Source organism: Syngnathus acus, chromosome 9, assembly GCF_901709675.1.
Source record: "Syngnathus acus chromosome 9, fSynAcu1.2, whole genome shotgun sequence".
Classification (NCBI taxonomy): Eukaryota; Metazoa; Chordata; class Actinopteri; order Syngnathiformes; family Syngnathidae; genus Syngnathus; species Syngnathus acus.
In genome coordinates, this window is record NC_051094.1 from 11,621,720 (window position 1) to 11,638,566 (window position 16,847).

General features: G+C 41.5%; 1 protein-coding gene and 1 long non-coding RNA gene across 5 annotated transcripts in view; one reads left to right on the forward strand and one right to left on the reverse strand.

Annotated features, from left to right (window-relative positions):
• Positions 1-6,152: 6,152 nt before the first annotated feature.
• hmcn2 (hemicentin 2) overlaps positions 6,153-16,847 on the reverse strand; it is a 39,071-nt gene continuing 28,376 nt past the window's right edge. Inside the window, exons 56-81 of one of the 2 annotated variants that reach the window (XM_037258555.1) lie at positions 16,676-16,797; positions 16,427-16,591; positions 15,792-15,899; positions 15,040-15,174; positions 14,826-14,960; positions 14,452-14,721; positions 13,919-14,109; positions 13,629-13,842; positions 12,998-13,132; positions 12,720-12,910; positions 11,940-12,021; positions 11,545-11,715; positions 11,021-11,173; positions 10,765-10,902; positions 10,453-10,574; positions 10,133-10,373; positions 9,977-10,036; positions 9,756-9,875; positions 9,542-9,676; positions 9,318-9,437; positions 9,096-9,221; positions 8,275-8,403; positions 7,909-8,202; positions 7,340-7,459; positions 7,133-7,259; positions 6,153-7,046 (exon numbers count right to left, since the gene is read on the reverse strand). In XM_037258555.1, coding sequence (XP_037114450.1) covers positions 6,668-7,046; positions 7,133-7,259; positions 7,340-7,459; positions 7,909-8,202; positions 8,275-8,403; positions 9,096-9,221; positions 9,318-9,437; positions 9,542-9,676; positions 9,756-9,875; positions 9,977-10,036; positions 10,133-10,373; positions 10,453-10,574; positions 10,765-10,902; positions 11,021-11,173; positions 11,545-11,715; positions 11,940-12,021; positions 12,720-12,910; positions 12,998-13,132; positions 13,629-13,842; positions 13,919-14,109; positions 14,452-14,721; positions 14,826-14,960; positions 15,040-15,174; positions 15,792-15,899; positions 16,427-16,591; positions 16,676-16,797 — 4,183 coding nt within the window. In that variant the 3' untranslated portion in view covers positions 6,153-6,667. Of the gene's footprint in view, positions 7,047-7,132; positions 7,260-7,339; positions 7,460-7,908; positions 8,203-8,274; positions 8,404-9,095; positions 9,222-9,317; positions 9,438-9,541; positions 9,677-9,755; positions 9,876-9,976; positions 10,037-10,132; positions 10,374-10,452; positions 10,575-10,764; positions 10,903-11,020; positions 11,174-11,544; positions 11,716-11,939; positions 12,022-12,719; positions 12,911-12,997; positions 13,133-13,628; positions 13,843-13,918; positions 14,110-14,451; positions 14,722-14,825; positions 14,961-15,039; positions 15,175-15,791; positions 15,900-16,426; positions 16,798-16,847 lie in introns of both variants that reach the window. The other variant, XM_037258554.1, reaches the window with a different exon arrangement.
• LOC119126958 lies at positions 12,547-15,798 on the forward strand. Of its 3 annotated transcripts, XR_005098733.1 has the most exons (4): positions 12,547-12,690; positions 14,620-14,737; positions 14,881-14,971; positions 15,043-15,168. It is a non-coding gene; the product is annotated as an uncharacterized LOC119126958 (long non-coding RNA). The 3 variants fall into 3 exon arrangements; XR_005098735.1 differs by lacking the exon at positions 14,881-14,971 and having other exon boundaries at positions 15,072-15,798; XR_005098734.1 differs by lacking the exon at positions 14,881-14,971 and having other exon boundaries at positions 15,043-15,158.

The following is a 16,847-nucleotide window of genomic DNA, read 5'->3' on the forward strand; positions in this document are numbered from 1 at the left end:
ACACAGTTGCTCGTGTGCTGCCCCATATAACCATTATAACAATTTGCTTGTTCCATGCAATGTGAGTGAGGGATCGTGGTTGGTGCTCTGGACTCTCACCCCAGTGACCTGGGTTCAAATCCCAGTGAGACCTAAAATATTTTATCATAGAAAAATTTGCAACAGTTGCTCGTGTGCTGCCCCATATAACCATTATAACCATTTGCTTGTGAGCTGCTCCATAAAACCATATATATTCCATGTTATGTGAGCGAGGGGTCCATAGTGTAGTGGTTAGTGCTCTGGACTCTCTCGTGTTCAAATCCCACTGGGACCTAAAATATTTTATCATAGAAAATTTGCAACACAGATGCTCGTGTGCTGCCCCATATAACCATACACCTCCCTAAAGCTTAGGGTTAGAGCTAGGGGTTAGGGTTAGAGCTAAAGTTAGGGTTAGAGCTAGGACTAGGGTTAGGGTTAGGGTTTGAGCTAGGGTTAGAGGGTTAGGGCTAGGGTTAGGATTAGAGCTAGGGTTAGAGCTAGGGTTAGGGTTAGAGCTAGGGTTAGGGTTAGAGCTAGGGTTAGGGTTAGAGCTAGAGTTAGGGTTAGAGCTAGGGTTAGGGTTAGACTTAGGGTTAGGGTTAGAGCTAGGGTTAGAGCTAGGGTTAGGGTTAGTGCTAGGGTTAGAGCTAGGGTTAGGGTTAGAGATAGGGTTAAGGTTAGAGCGAGGGTTAGGGTTAGAGCTCGGGTTGGGTTAGAGCTAGGGTTAGGGTTAGAGTTAGGATTAGGGTTAGTGCAAGGGTTAGAGTTAGAGCTAGAGTCCATAAAACCATATATATTCCATGCAATGTGAGTGAGGGTTCCATAGTGTAGTGGTTAGTGCTTTGGATTCTCACCCCAGCGACCCAGGTTCAAATCCCAGTGAGACCTCAAATATTTTATCATAGAAAAATTTGCAACACAGTTGCTCGTGTGCTGCCCCATATAACCATTATAACTATTTGCTTGTGAGCTGATCTATAAAACCATATACGTATATTCCACGCAATGTGAGTGAGGGATCCATAGTGTAGTGGTTGGTGCTCTGGACTCTCACCCCAGTGACCTCGGTTCGAATCCCAGTGAGATCTACAAAATTTTATCATAGACAAATTTGCAACACAGTTGCTCGTGTGCTGTCCCATATAACTATTTGCTTGTGAGCTGCTCCATAAAACCATATATATTTTATGCAATGTGAGCGAGGGTTCCATAGTGTAGTGGCTAGAGCTCTTGGGAATCTTGGAAAACTTGTTGGAATGCGGCCCCGAGGACTAGAGCTTGACACCTGTGACCTTTGACCATGATATTTCCCTAATATAGTGGCCTGTTATTAGGTACACTTGAAAATGGCGGTGTACCTAATGGAGTGTCCGTGTGATTCCCTCGTTAAGTGCACCTGCGTGAAAAGTTTTAGCTCCTGCAGAACGTGAAAGGAGCTAAAACTTTTCACGCAGGTGCGCTTAACGAGGGTCACTTCGAAAACATGTTGGAACGCGGCCCCGAGGACTAGAGCTTGACACCTGTGACCTTTGACCATGATATTTCCCGAATATAGTGGCCTGTTATTAGGTACACTTGAAAATGGCGGTGTACCTAATGGAGTGTCCGTGTGATTCCCTCGTTAAGTGCACCTGCGTGAAAAGTTTTAGCTCCTGCAGAACGTGAAAGGAGCTAAAACTTTTCACGCAGGTGCGCTTAACGAGGGTCACTTCGAAAACATGTTGGAACGCGGCCCCGAGGACTAGAGCTTGACACCTGTGACCTTTGACCATGATATTTCCCGAATATAGTGGCCTGTTATTAGGTACACTTGAAAATGGCGGTGTACCTAATGGAGTGTCCGTGTGATTCCCTCGTTAAGTGCACCTGCGTGAAAAGTTTTAGCTCCTGCGGAACGTGAAAGTGACCAAAAACTTTTCACGCAGGTGCGCTTAACGAGGGTCACTTGAAAAACATGTTGGAATGCGGCCCCGAGGACTAGAGCTTGACATTGTGACCTTTGACCATGATAATTCCCTAATAAAGTGGCCTGTTATTAGGTACACTTGAAAATGGCGGTGTACCTAATGGAGTGTCCATGTGATTCCCTCATTAAGTGCACCTGCGTGAAAAGTTTTAGCTCCTGCAGAACGTGAAAGAAGCTAAAACTTTTCACGCAGGTGCGCTTAACGAGGGTCACTTGGAAAACATGTTGGAACGCGGCCCCGAGGACTAGAGCTTGCCACCTGTGACCTTTGACCATGATATTTCCCTAATAAAATGGCCTGTTATTAGGTACACTTGAAAATGGCGGTGTACCTAATGGAGTGTCCGTGTGATTCCCTCGTTAAGTGCACCTGCGTGAAAAGTTTTAGCTCCTGCAGAACGTGAAAGGAGCTAAAACTTTTCACGCAGGTGCACTTAACGAGGGTCACTTCGAAAACATGTTGGAACGCGGCCCCGAGGACTAGAGCTTGACACCTGTGACCTTTGACCATGATATTTCCCTAATATAGTGGCCTGTTATTAGGTACACTTGAAAATGGCGGTGTACCTAATGGAGTGTCCGTGTGATTCCCTCGTTAAGTGCACCTGCGTGAAAAGTTTTAGCTCCTGCAGAACGTGAAAATGACCAAAATCTTTTCACGCAGGTGTGTTTAACGAGGGTAACTTGGAAAACATATTGGAACGCGGCCCTGAGGACTAGAGCTTGACACGTGTGACCTTCGACCATGATATTTCCCTAATAAAGTGGCCTGTTATTAGGGACACTTGAAAATGGCGGTGTACCTAATGGAGTGTCCAAGTGACGTCACGATTCTAAAGATTTTCATACAACTGGAATGCACATCACTAGTACATAAGACTGCAAACAGCAAAGGGCTGCCTGGTCAAAATAGCCGACTGGTTAGTGACATGGGCTCTTACTCGGAATGAACCTGGTTCGATCCCAGGTGTGAGACGATATAAACATGTGCTTTTATTGTGCAATTAACCCTTTATTTATTTGTTCTTTTTTTTTTTTACCTCGTGTAGTGTACATATTGAAGTGTCCATGAGGTGTACCTACACATATTGTCATATAAAGCAGTTAACCAAATGTCTGATTTTTATGTTTTAATTGGCGGATATAAAAACAAGGAATAAAACACCAGACAAGTTTTAACATTAATGTTTATTAAAAATAATAATAATAATACCAAAGAAGTGGTGTTTCAGTGAGTGGTTCTTTCTTTCCTTGGCAAATCGTAAATCTACATTCTGGCTTACATAGTTCACGCCAGGAGACGCAACACGTTCACTGACTGATCCGTTGATGCACGGGAAGGCAGTTCACCCATTAACTCGTTCCCTCACTGATCCGTTCTCGCGATGAACTGGAAATGCAAATCACTCACTCACTGGCTCGTTCACTCACAGATCCGTTCAGTTGGTGAACGGGAAATGCAATTCACGACTCGTTCGTGAACGGGAAGTTACGTCATTTTCTTCTTCGTTTTGTTTTACGGCAAGGTAGCACCAGCGTCAATGCGCATTACCGACACCTACTGGTTGAAGTCATATGAACTGAAAAAAGAACGAATCACTTTAGGAAGTGATTCGTTCACTCTAGTTCACTGAAAGAAATTCGTTCTTGTGAACGAATCGTTCACTCACGAGCCAACACTACTTGATGTTCAGTTTTGCTCATTTCCAGGAAATGACAAGCAAATAATTTATTTCTGTGAATTGACTAATTACATCACAATTTATGCACGTAACCACATTGCAAAAACCCAATCATGCCATAAATAGGTGTCAATTTTTTAAATTAATTCCCCTGAATGCTGAACACGCTTCCTGCTGAGAGCAATCTTAGTTGCACTGTTTTGTTTTGTTATAATCTTCAACACACACGGTTATTACTATCAGCAGCTCACGTCTGACAGTGATGACAGCAAAGAGACCCAACAGCCCCTAGCACAGTGATGCAGATGATCCGTTAAAATCATTTATAGAGCAATCTGACATCAGCTCCATCTGCTGAGAAGCTGAGGTATTACCCGAGCCAACTTCCTTCTGGTTTTTAAGAAAAGACTCAAATCAAAGAAATCTCAAGAGAAGAGATAAAATCAGTACTTGAAAATATTTATGAGGCATATTATGTATTACTCAACATCTCAATGATGGTATGTGAAACATATGAAAAGAGTGAAATAAAACATACATAAGCTGGCTACCTTAACGGATGTCTTCATGGTGCTTGTACAGCCTTTTGAAAAGAAGTGAACGCAGACATCTGCTGGATTGTAGCCACACATCGATTTCCACAAGATTAATTTAATGGTTTAGTGCTGTCTTCTTTCCACTTGCAGTATAGTGTTCTGCACTCTACAGTTCGATAAGGCATTTTGCCTTTTCACAGTAGATATAAAAGTCTACACACCCCTGTTGAAATGCAAAGTTTTTGCGATGTTAAAAAAAAACGAGACCAAGATCAAACATTTAGAAACATACCCATTTTTGCTATTAATGTGACCTTCAACTTGAACAGCTCAAATAAAAAAATGAGTGGGGAGGTTAAAATAAATAGCTGAGATTATATGGTTGCACACCTTTTAATAGCTGTGTTCAGAATTAAACAATTGCATTCAAACTCGTGTTGAATGAGAGTCAGTTTAAAATGCCTCTGGTTTACCCCCAAATAAAGTTCTGATGGATTTTCCTGCCATTTTCGTATTTACATCTTAATCAAAAAGCCATGGTGTACAGAAAGATTTCACGTCCTCTAATTATTATCTGAAGTAATCAATTCATCATCAATTGGAGAAAATATGGCACAGCGGTGACATGTCTTTCCACACTGCACTTAGCAACACGCAGCACACTAAACAAATTGTAAATTTGGAGCCAGGATTCAAAGACAGAACAACACTCCTCATATTCAGTCAAATGCTACAAAACTGATGCTGAATGAGGAAATGAAACCATCTTGACGATTTTAATTCAAATTCATTGTGTTGGTGTATAATGGTAAATTCATAAAGTTGCGTTCATTGTTGAAATAGTTCAAAATGTAGATGGTTTAATAGTCTATAATAAACACAAGCATTCCACCATATGTTTTACCTTATTAAGTTCCTGTGCGTACAAAAGTCTCTTGGAGACCAGGTTTTCATGGAAATAGTTGTTTCCTTATTGCTTTTCCAGATATTAGTCGTTGACCTGGATATGAATGCTGTCTGAGTTTGACGTCATTCGTATCTCCACTCTGCTTTCATTAGTAGCCAGCACAAGCAGGAGCACCTTGGTGCCGGGACTCTGTTCTCCATTCCTGAATACAAACCTAATTCTTGTCTGGATGCCTCAGCACTTCATCTGTAACAAACACATTATTTACTGATGATGAAAGGCATTTTTCCACATTGACTTTTTGTCTTAGAAACAGATGTCAGTGGTATTGTTTAAAGTTATAGTGGATTGTTCAAAGTGTTAATGGATCACGTCTTATTTTAAATATCAATGTTAAAACAGGTATTTGCTGTCATCAACCCCCCCCCCAAACATCCATATGGTGCTGATGATCCATTTTTTTACTTAGAAAAATGGTGGCACAGGAACAACAGAAAGTTTTTAAAAAAATTGTCTTTTTTATTTCTGCAAATACTGTACTCAACACACATACAATTTACAGTGAAAGTGGGTTAACACGGTTTGAGTAGGGTCAACAGTATAAGTAACAGTATAATCTCTTTTTTCGCAGGCTAACGTGGGTTGCAAATGACCCTTTTCCTCTTCTTTTACACCAACAAATCCCATATCAGCATTGTGTATAAAGGTCATGTAAGCACGGAAGACATTTGGATCTGCACCAATCAACAGAATGAATGCAGTCAATACCTGTAAAGAAAAGCAATTAATTTTAGCACCATTTGAGTAACAGCCTCAAGAAAGTCTACTCAGATACATTCAAAAAGGCACTTTTAAACATACCGTAATTTTCGGACTATAAGTCACACCGGAGTATAAGTCGCACCAGCCATAAAATGCCCAAAAAAGTGAAAAAAAACCCATATATATGTATATAAATCGCTCCTGAGTATAAGTCGCCCCCCCACCCAAACTATGGAAAAAAAACGCGACTTATAGTCCGAAAATTACGGTATTTACATTCAAATGCAGAATACAAAAAAGCTGCATAGATGCAACACGATCACACAGTTACACACGCTCCACTGGTTTGTCACTTTAAACAAGTGGCTCAAGCAGTCAGAATTTTTTTAAATTGTAGAATAAGCAATCCCTAATGTCAATATAATTTATTGTCATTAATGATGAAAATTTAAAAACGGATCAAGCTACTTTTCTCTTGCATTTTCATTTATTTGCCCTAATTAGGCATAATCAGAAGCACTACCACCAGACATTGAATTATCCACCGGAAGACCCAAGCTTGGAAGTTTTGGATCATGTTTTTACTGAAGCAATTAATACATTTCTTTCCATTTTTGGGGCGACAGATTCAATTTTCTCTGGCCAGTCGTATCGGCCACGATAATGCAATGTTAAGTTCTTTCACCATGTTTCAGTCCTAAGTATCCACAGGATTTATCAGTCACGTAATGCATCCGAGGCTCAGGTTTCTGGAGATTTGCCTTAAAAGTATCTAGAGTTGTTAAGCAGCTCAGTAGGGAAATGACGAGATGGAAATGTAGATGATAAAGATACTCTGGTATGTCAAACGGCCTTGCTGTGAAATGGTGGTGGCCTGCACTTTGAGGCGTACAAGTTCTGGGCTGTCAAGAAGCCGCCTTGTGTAGATGATCCCCCGGCCTGTGTCGTCCCTGATGCCAAATGCTTGTCCCAATAGACCCGTCTCAGATTCTTGCTCTAGTATGATAAAAGATGTGCGTTCTTGCAGGATGCCTGACTCCGAGAACGCGGACAGCCGCACTACGTTGTGATTGGCTGGTATGCCAGAGGGAAGCGTAAGGAGCTTGTACTGCAGGAGCAGAGGAGAGCCTCCGGTGGCGCAGTCCAGAGAGCATGGCTTGTAGCATGTCCTTTTAAAGAGTCAAGAAAGGGAGGCATATGTTGAGACATTTGAATGCGTTTGAAATGCAATCTCTATTATATACTCATGTATTACCCCGGGCTTCTTCCCCGCTGGTAGGATGCAGGACAGGGAGTGTCCAAGCACCGGTATCCTCCTCTGGTGTTAAAACACATCTGATTGTGGCCACATTGAATGCCTTGCTCTAAACATTCGTCAGTGTCTAGAGTGGGGAAGAAAGTCCACTTGTTGTAATTGTGGAAGAGATGAAGGTGATATCATCACAAACGGATTCTCTGGTACCTTTACAGTTCCTGCCATTGGGTAGCAGCTGGTAGCCTGGAGGACACAGACACTGGAAACTGCCAATGGTGTTTCGACATTCATGTTGGCAGGGCTTCCTGAGCAGACATTCATCCACATCTACACAAATGACAATGCAGGATAGTGAGTAGTGTGTGAAGTTGTAAACTTTATCCAAGGGTAATTGTGAAAATGAATTTTTAGGATGACATATTGTCCCAGAAACTATCATGATAAACAATAGTAATACTTTTTTGCCCCTGAAATATACTGATTTCAAAAATAATTACAGTACATCCTATTTGTGCAATTATCTCTGAAGAATACATTTGAATTGAAATGCAGAACACAGACATCATGAATTAATTTATTTTGACTTTTATCACACTATAGTTCACTACAAAAAAAATCATTAGGCATTCAAGCCCAGATAGTATAGTTCTGTAAGAAATGGCCAGATCGAGACCTGCTTTGGACCACAATATGATGTGACTGGTTCTGGGTCCCTGGCTGAACAAAACCGCCAACAAACTAGTCAAGGTTAAAGTCAGCCTTTGATGCAAGCTTACCAACACATTTGCCATCTCTGCTGGTATATCCTAGAGGACAGCTCTGCCTGGTAATACGAGACACCCCGTGAGAACGGGACAAAATTGGCCTGCCAAGGGATGACACCAGCTGCGGCCGAAGTCTCGCTCTGACTCTGGTCCCATTAGTAAAGATCTGTCCTCTCTCTAGCCCTGCACATGAGCGTCCATCCCCAAGCAGCACAGTTCCAGGTGGACACAAGCATCTGAAGCTGCCCGGCACATTGCGGCACTGAAAGACGCATGGGCTTGGCGTCTGCAGGCATTCATCAACGTCTGAATGTATACAGGAGAGTCATTATTACAAAGGCAGATTTGTGTCTAATCTGAAAGAAATAAACTACCTACCCAGACATGGCAGACCAATTCCTTGAGACCGGTACCCTCTGGGACATATACACCCGTAACCTCCGACTGTGTTCTGACAGATCTGAGAGTAGCGACACATGTGACTTCCATCTTGACACTCGTCAATATCTGGAAGAGAAAAGGTCCATCAACTTTTTAAAAGCACAAGTGAGAAAGTGTTAAAACACAGGGTGCCGTTGGGAGTTTTTGGAGCTTTTCCCAAAATTCAACCAAACATGGCCACCACCAAGATTTAACAGTACCTAAAACAATTATTTTACTTTTTAAAAAAAACTGTGTGAATCATGACAATGTGCTGCATTAATTCTTAGTTTCATTACGTTGCACACATCCAAAATACTGCCCATGACGGCAACACCCTGCTGAAGTGTAAACACAAGCCAAATCAAGGTTTATGATTCCAAATCTAACATAGCGAAGTCAACTAAACTGGACCAACTTGTTTGACTTGTGGTTTTGTATTTAGTCTGTTGGTACTCCTTTTGAGTATCTTTCTGTGGAATCTGCACAAGAAATTATAGCATTCAAGAAAGCTCTTGCTGACTTTATAGAGGCAAACCAATGGCTGCGTGCTGCCGCTAAGCAATGCAGCAGATTTCTTGTGAAACTCTGTTACACAATATAAAATGCAGTGCCAATGGGATCATCCCCATCTTCACCCACTCAAGAAAAAAGTGTTTCAAACATTTCTTAGAGCTTTCAATGATTATCTTACATAATGTAACTCCTGCGGAGTAGGAAACTGGGATGGCAGTGGAAATTCTCATAAACGAATGAAGTGAGAAAGAACAGACACTAACCCATGCACACTCCATTTTCTGCTTTGGTCATGCCAGCTGGGCAGCTGTCGAAACACTGGTACCCTCCGTCAGTGTTTTGACACTGCTGGTGAGCTGGGCACACATTCCTCATGCACTCGTTGATGTCTGGAAAAAGGGGTTCGTCATTTCATCATTCTAATCAAACACTAGTCTGCAGTAGACGTGGTATAAAAGGACCAATTTTGTGTTTAAATGGCTGACCGATGCATTGGTGTCCTGACTGCTGATACCCAGGGTGGCAGATGCAGCGGTAGGATCCCAAAGTGTTGAGACACTGATGTTGACACGGCGATATGGTAGACTCTCGGCACTCGTCCACATCTAAAACACAGAATTACGTAGCTATCTATTGGCTGGTGACCACTTTGGGGTTCATCCACTGACTGGATGGATGAAATAGTGCACATGGTAAGATGGTGACTTGCCTTCGCAGCTGTTTCCTTTAATGCTGGGCTTAAATCCTGCTCCGCACTTGGCTTGGCAGCGATAAGTGCCCATTGTGTTGATACATTGCTGGTTGTAGTGGCACATATGTGAGCCTTGGGCACACTCGTCAATATCTGTCAGGTTCAGGTGATGAATAAGAGATTTCACATGGATTATACAAATTACAACCCTTCGATGCAGTTGGTATTTCACCTTGGCATGTGTTGGTTTCCGTCGAGATGGTAAAGCCAGAAGGGCAGACGCAAGAAAACCCTCCCATGATGTTGTTACACGAGTGAGAGCAGGGAGACTGAAGCGCACATTCGTCTTCATCTAATCGTAACCACACATTGAATTACAATAATAAAATGGCACAATGACATATATTTAAAGTTAAACACTGCCAAACCATGAATGAGACAGAGGCCACCTACCAGCACAGTATGAGGTTGTGTCGAGGACAAAGCCTTTCGGGCAACTGTCTTCATGACCATCTGCAAACAGAACCGCTGACTGTGATGTCTTTGTTTTTAAATATTTTTAAATATTTTTTTTATTTGTATAATTTTCTCCAAATAATTTCCTCTGACCTGGTATGAGAAGGTGTGATGTAAAGTGGAAGTCCATTGTAAGAGTAAGCATATTGTAGACACTATTCAGTCCGGAAACCTTCAACAGCTGGAGCAGAGGGCCCTGGCGGGTCTCCTCGCCCTCGTAGATAATGGTGTGGTTGCAACGCAGCACCATGGGGGTACCTCCTCTCTGGTGGGTCTGTGATGACCATGAGTACATCTGTCCTTGGCCCGTCTGCACATAGGACTCATCAAACTCCTAGAGTACATAAAATCGATCATAAAAATCAAGAAAACTGCTGAAACTCCTCAGACAACAAGGACTTTTGTGAACACACCTGGAGGCTGACATGTGAGGTTGTTAATGATGGCGGTACAAATCCATTGATTACAATGTCAATCAGTAAAACTCCCTCAGAATCCAGTCCTCTAGCCACATGGAGGACACGAAGGACTTCGCCTGGTTGAAAGATTTTGAAACAATAATATCATAAAAGGATATTTTGCACATTCATTTAGAAACTTTGGCCTTCAAAGACATTAGTCAGTCACGCCATCTTGTGGTTGTTTTGTGAACATCATGACGTAGAACTCATTATTTTCATGTTTGTATGATGGTTGATGATGAATATGTAAAATCAAGAACAAACCTGTTTCAAATTCCAGTTGAGACTCCTGCTTGAACTGACCATGTGTGAAGGAGAAGCCATTCCTCGTGGTCTCTCGCTGAAGCACAGTGGTCCAGTAGATGGGTGCAAAAACAGATACCAGCACCCGCAGCAAGGGACCTACCACATCATCATCATCAATAAACAGACAGAATACAATGTACACTATATGATACTAGGATCAACGTGGTACACAAAATGAAGAAAGCCAAAAGTAGTATTTGTTGTGACCACTAACCAACGCTTGGAGGAATGTTGTCAAGACGGGCCTGGAGAGTGCTGCTGCCATCTTCTTCATTATCTGTGATGTTGGCCTCTAGGAAGGACACTCCAAACTCTCTCTCGTTGACCATGCCTATTAGACTTCCTCTGGTCCTGCGAGGGGCTTCACCTTTCATTAGAAAAAAAATACATTACCAATATGTGTGGATAATGCTTGGGTGAGAAAATAAATGGGGCTTGAAATAACTCCACAAATTAATGTCATGGTCATTGACACATTTGCATGATAAGGGTAAGATGTAACGTGACTCCTTCCTCATGCATCATTACAGAGCGTTTGAAGTGTGACTGTAGATGTATTCACTAATAAGATTTTTTAAAAATATGAACAAATTAAAAGTTGAGGCCCTTCTGAATCAATGTCTTTGATAGCTCCGCTGCAGAAAAATATTTGTTCATTTATGATTTTTTTTTTTTACATAATATTTCATTGTGTACCTACTTTACAAATAAAAGATAAATATAGTATTTTAGTTAAACCTGGACAAAGGCCGGCTTGACATTTCCTGGAGTCAATACTTGGCCCGCTGCATGTTCGTCCACCATTAGCTGGTTCTGGGTTGTTGCAAAGTCGACTGCGCTCTTGGAAGCCTTGACCGCAGATGCTACTACAAGGACCCCAGTCTTGCCAGTTGGAGTAGCCTCCATTAACTAAGACATAGGGACAAATTTATTGTGGCCATGAGCAGATATTTGTCACAACCAAAATAACTAGTGATGTGGTCACAAACATAAATTATATAAATGATCAAGGAAGAGAAATAGAAAGAGGAAAGGAGTTATGTACTTTGTTAGGGAAGCAAAGCACGGTATCACGTCCAAGTAATGTCCATTCATTAAACAAAGTTAAATTATAAACAAAACTAAAGACTCACTCTGAACCTTGAGAGTAATGGTCCGTTCAGCTGACCCTGCTTCACTCTCAGCCACGCATTCATAATCCCCTTCATCTGCAGCCTGTAGATTAAAATGACAAACATCTATTGTTTGATGTGATTGGCACTATATTTACAAAAAAAGTTTGCTCTCATAAAAACAAAGCATGAGGACAATACATCTATAAACACTTCTTCTGATCAGGGCCATGAGGTGCTCTTCTTGAGCCTACGCCATTTGACAGAGTGAGAGACGGTGTAATTAAAGATGATATAAGGGGGGCAATTAAATTCAATATATGGATCAAGACAAAACATGAGAACACTGTTGAGAGTTAGCCAGTTGAGAGTGTATGTGACTAGCAAAATATTGTTGGGGCCAGGTAGAAGAATATCAGATTGCACCGTGGGAAGAACAGTCATGTGTCTGTGGGAAGAACAGTCATGTGTCTGTGAGAATCTCAGCTTCAGGCGATGCAATTACAGCAGCAGTTAGGCACATAACAAGGTTAGAGGCTAAGCAAAGCAGGCCAGAGTATGGGAACATCCAGTTCCCTGTCGACCTCCTCCCTCTGTTGATAATGCAGTTAGTTTCTAACTGAAGTGCCTCCAATCTGATTGTGGTGGAAGCAGGACACTCAGTCAGCCACACAGATAAAGCCCTGATTGGATGAATGCGCCTCCGTTGAGAAAAACCTTTTCTCAAGTTTGCTTTTGGAAACTTTATGATTCAAATTTGACTAACGTGCAGGTAATACACTGTGTGAACTTTGTATTTACGGTGATGCTGTAAATGATCAATGATCCATTGTGAAGTGCCTGCATGCGGACAGAGCGGTGCAGGGGTTTTCCGTTCCGGAGCCAGCGGAGAACTGGGTTGGGGTCTCCTTGGACTGGACAGTCGATCATAGCGGAGCCACCTTGAGTGACTGTTTGAAACGTGTGGGCTTCACCCTTCAGAACAGGAGGCTCTAAGAAAAGCATACAGTATTATGTTGAGGTGGTAATTGTTGCCCGGGCATAGAGCGTGGGGCATGCTCATCATTATCAAAGTTTACCTCTGATGCGGACAAAGGAGAGCGCTCGGATGGAGCCCACGCTGTTTTCCGCGATACACACATAAGTTCCAGCATCACTCATGGTAACGTTATCGATTATGATGGTGTTCCTGCCAGCTTCATCTACAGTGGCCCCTACAAAATGCGATTGATAACAAATCATTTAGAAACAAGGTCAGTGGTAAAGATCTTGGCTGGAAGAATAAACATTGTTTCATTGCCCAAATCTTCTCATTTCAGCCTCTCAAAAGTAATAATTCTCAGATTTCTTTAGTCCTCCACAAAAGCAGACCGATTTATCTTTTCTGATGTATTTGTGATGACCATCAATCTTTCTTGTATTAAATTGCTAAAATGCCATTTTATTCACTAAATAATACCAAACAAAAATGATTGGTTAATAAACAGTAAATCGGGGAAAATATTTTTAATACACTTTAAAGCAAATCAAATTGCATCCGATTATTCGACTAATCGGTTGAATAATCGATAGACTAATGGATTCTAAAACTAAACGACAGTGACACGATAGAGACTATTAATGTCCATTTGAACACTATGGAAAATATGTGCTGTGGCCTTCTGCTAGTAATGGGAGCTCTACAACGATGCCATTTTAGGTAAATGATACCTGGGTAAGGTTTATTGTTGACAGTCCAGGAGATGACAGGAGAAGGTGTTCCTTGTGCATGACAAGATAAGGCCAGATCCTGCCCTTTATTTAAGGTAACATCACCAGGTAGCTCTTTAAAGGCAGGTCGCATATTGACGGACAAGTGAATATCCTGTTTTGTGGATCCTGCCTCATTGGTGGCTACACATGTGAAAAGTCCAGCATCTCCTGGCTATGTAAGAAAAAGCAAATTTATTAATAGATCCAGACTAGGCGGACACCTAAGCTACTAATGTTCTCACACTCACCTCAGCCCTCTCGATAATCAGCTCTCCGGATCGCAGGACGGTGAATTTGCCTGGACGTTTGAGCAAAACTTCACCATCCTTTTCCCATGATACTTTGGGATCTGGTGAACCTTGAGCAGCACAAGGTAGCAAGGCCTGAAATCCTTGAATGACTGACATCTCTGTTTGACCAGGAAGAATCATCGGGGGAACTGAAACACAACGACAGGATGACTACGGTATATTGTAAAGCCTGCTTTCCAATACTTTGGTATACGCTGTCATTCCCAACACTATCCAATCTTTCATCTGATCACGTCAGACTTTTTGTGTTAGAACAAAAAAAACATCAATTTACCTCTTATATCTCATTAACACACAAATGTGTTTGAATTGCTCTCTTACCATATCTTTAACACCCAACTATTTCTTTAGGGTCCATGCAAAAACCTCAATATGCCTTTCCAAACTTAAATCACTTCATCTATTCTTGGAGCTTTGATGCCTTTTTAATCAACATCCACAAAGCAGTGTAATTTCACAAGTTGACTCACTTTGAATCACCAGTCTGATGTCTTGACCGGTTCTGCCAGCAAGATTTTTGGCAGTACATGTGTACGTCCCAGCATCACTGCGCTGGGTAGATGTGATCACCAGTGTACCGTTTGCATATATATGAATATGAGCACTGTCAAGTAAAGGTCTCCTGTCTTTGTGCCAAGTAACGTCCGGTTGGGGTTGGCCATCGGCCGCACACTCCAAACTGACAGGTTGGCCCAGCACAGCAATGTATTCCACATGGGGCACACTCAGCACGGGTGGAACTGAGGACACACAAGGGTAAGACCATATGATATTATTATCATGTCATACAATTTGAATGCAAGTGGCAGGCATGTCTCGTTTATTTTTTGCAAGCAAAGTATACCTTGAAGCACAAGTTTAGTTCTTCCCACAGCAACACCAGCTTCATTTTTTGCCAGGCATTGGTACATTCCTGCATCACCAAGAGTAACACGAGCAAACTTGAGGGCGCCGTTTGAGAGCACAGCTAGCCTGTGACCTGTAAAACAAGTAAAAGTTATGTTTAGAACCAATATGTCCTTTGCCCTTTCGTAGCATTCATGATGTGCTTTTGTTACCAGCTGCTATGGGAACACCCTCTCTTTGCCAGGTAATGGACGGCCTAGGAAATCCTTGAACCTCACAGGGTAAGATGGTCCCATGATGTAACACCACTTGGACTTCCTCTGGCATGGGTCTGATTTCTGGGGACTCTGTCGGATCAAGGTAAAGTGAAATTATTTAACTAGGGCCAGGCAACGATCGTCACGATTAATCGCATGAGGTCTTTGTGATTAAACACAATTAATCGCAATATACGCATATTCCCCCAAAATTGAAATGTAGTGTAGAGCACACTTTTTATTTTAATGTATTGTCATATAAATAAAAATGCCATAATATTTGCAGGGCTAACACTTGTGACATTTTCATACACTAGCAGTTTACTATAATATTCACTATGAATCTCAATTTAAAGCATGTAACCAAAGCAAACCAAAGCCTTTTGTTTAATGAAATCTTTCTATTAAAAAATATATAATAATAATAATGCCAACACAATTATGACATTATTGTATTATATCTGATCGCCAGACTGCCACTATATTTAGTTTTCTGGTTCCAGTGAGTGCTGGAGCTGTAAGCAACAGATTTTCATAATAAATAATATGAACAGTGTTAATGCGTGATAAAATAATTCTTTCCATTAATAGATTAGTAAATTACTGTGAAAATATTGTATTAACTTGCCCAGCCCTAGTTTCAACTTTGCTTTTTAAATAAAATACAGTCATGTCGTGTACCTTGATGCTAGCAAATGGAAACAAACCTTGCACCGTAAGTGAGATGTGTTTGTGAGCCACTCCAGCTGCATTGCGAGCTGAGCATGTGTACCTGCCGGCATGGCTTGGTAACACAGCAGTTATCTCCAACACCCCTGCAGAAAATATAGCATATGCAGTTGTCACATATAAACACATAATTTTGATACAACAGACTTTTAATCAGTTTCACCAGTGCAGCGGTTACTGGCAACACGCACAAAGTTTCCACAGGTCCACACAGAAGCAAAGTTTTAGAATTACTAATTTATGTCAACCATGGGAGAAACAGTGGAGGAAACAATGGCATGAGACCTCCAATTAGAAGAAGCATAACACCCCTGGCCTCACAGTCAATCTTTGTTTACCTTGCAGACTACAAAAATGAACTTCTGCATCAGGGTCTGCCTAAATATGTCCACTTTTTATACTTGAGAAACCACCCTAACCCTAACATCCAACTCTTCCAAAGATTTATTTATGTCTTTTCAGAAGTCCGCCTAACTTACTGATTAATATTTTTTCTTTTCCTTTTTTTTTTAACTCAGGTTAAAAATTGATCTGAAAATGAACAATAAAATAGATGTGTTTTCTACTCTGTGTTTTGCGATAATCCCTAAAAGACAAGTATTTGGTATTTTACCAGTAGGAAGGACACGGTAACTTCCTCCTCTAGATCCCAGCTTGGCTCCACCTTTTGTCCAGGAGATGATTGGCTGAGGTTGGCCTTTAACTTGACAAGGCAACTCCACAGGAGACATTTTCACAGCTGTGACTGTTGTGACATCATCTTCAATAGACGGTGGGACTACAAGATCAAACACCAAAAACACATTTCTTGAATTTAGACATTTAAAGTGGGTGTGTACCTGGACCACTTTAAAATTCCTACCTTGGAGGATGACCTCAATAACCCTGCGCTCCTCTCCAACATCATTCACAGCTGTGCACTCAAAGTAACCTTCATCCTCATTGGACGGCGATAAAAGTACCAGTGACCCAGAAGATAATAACCTTAAAAAATAATCCAATTAAGTATTTTCTTATGATTTCAATATCACTGG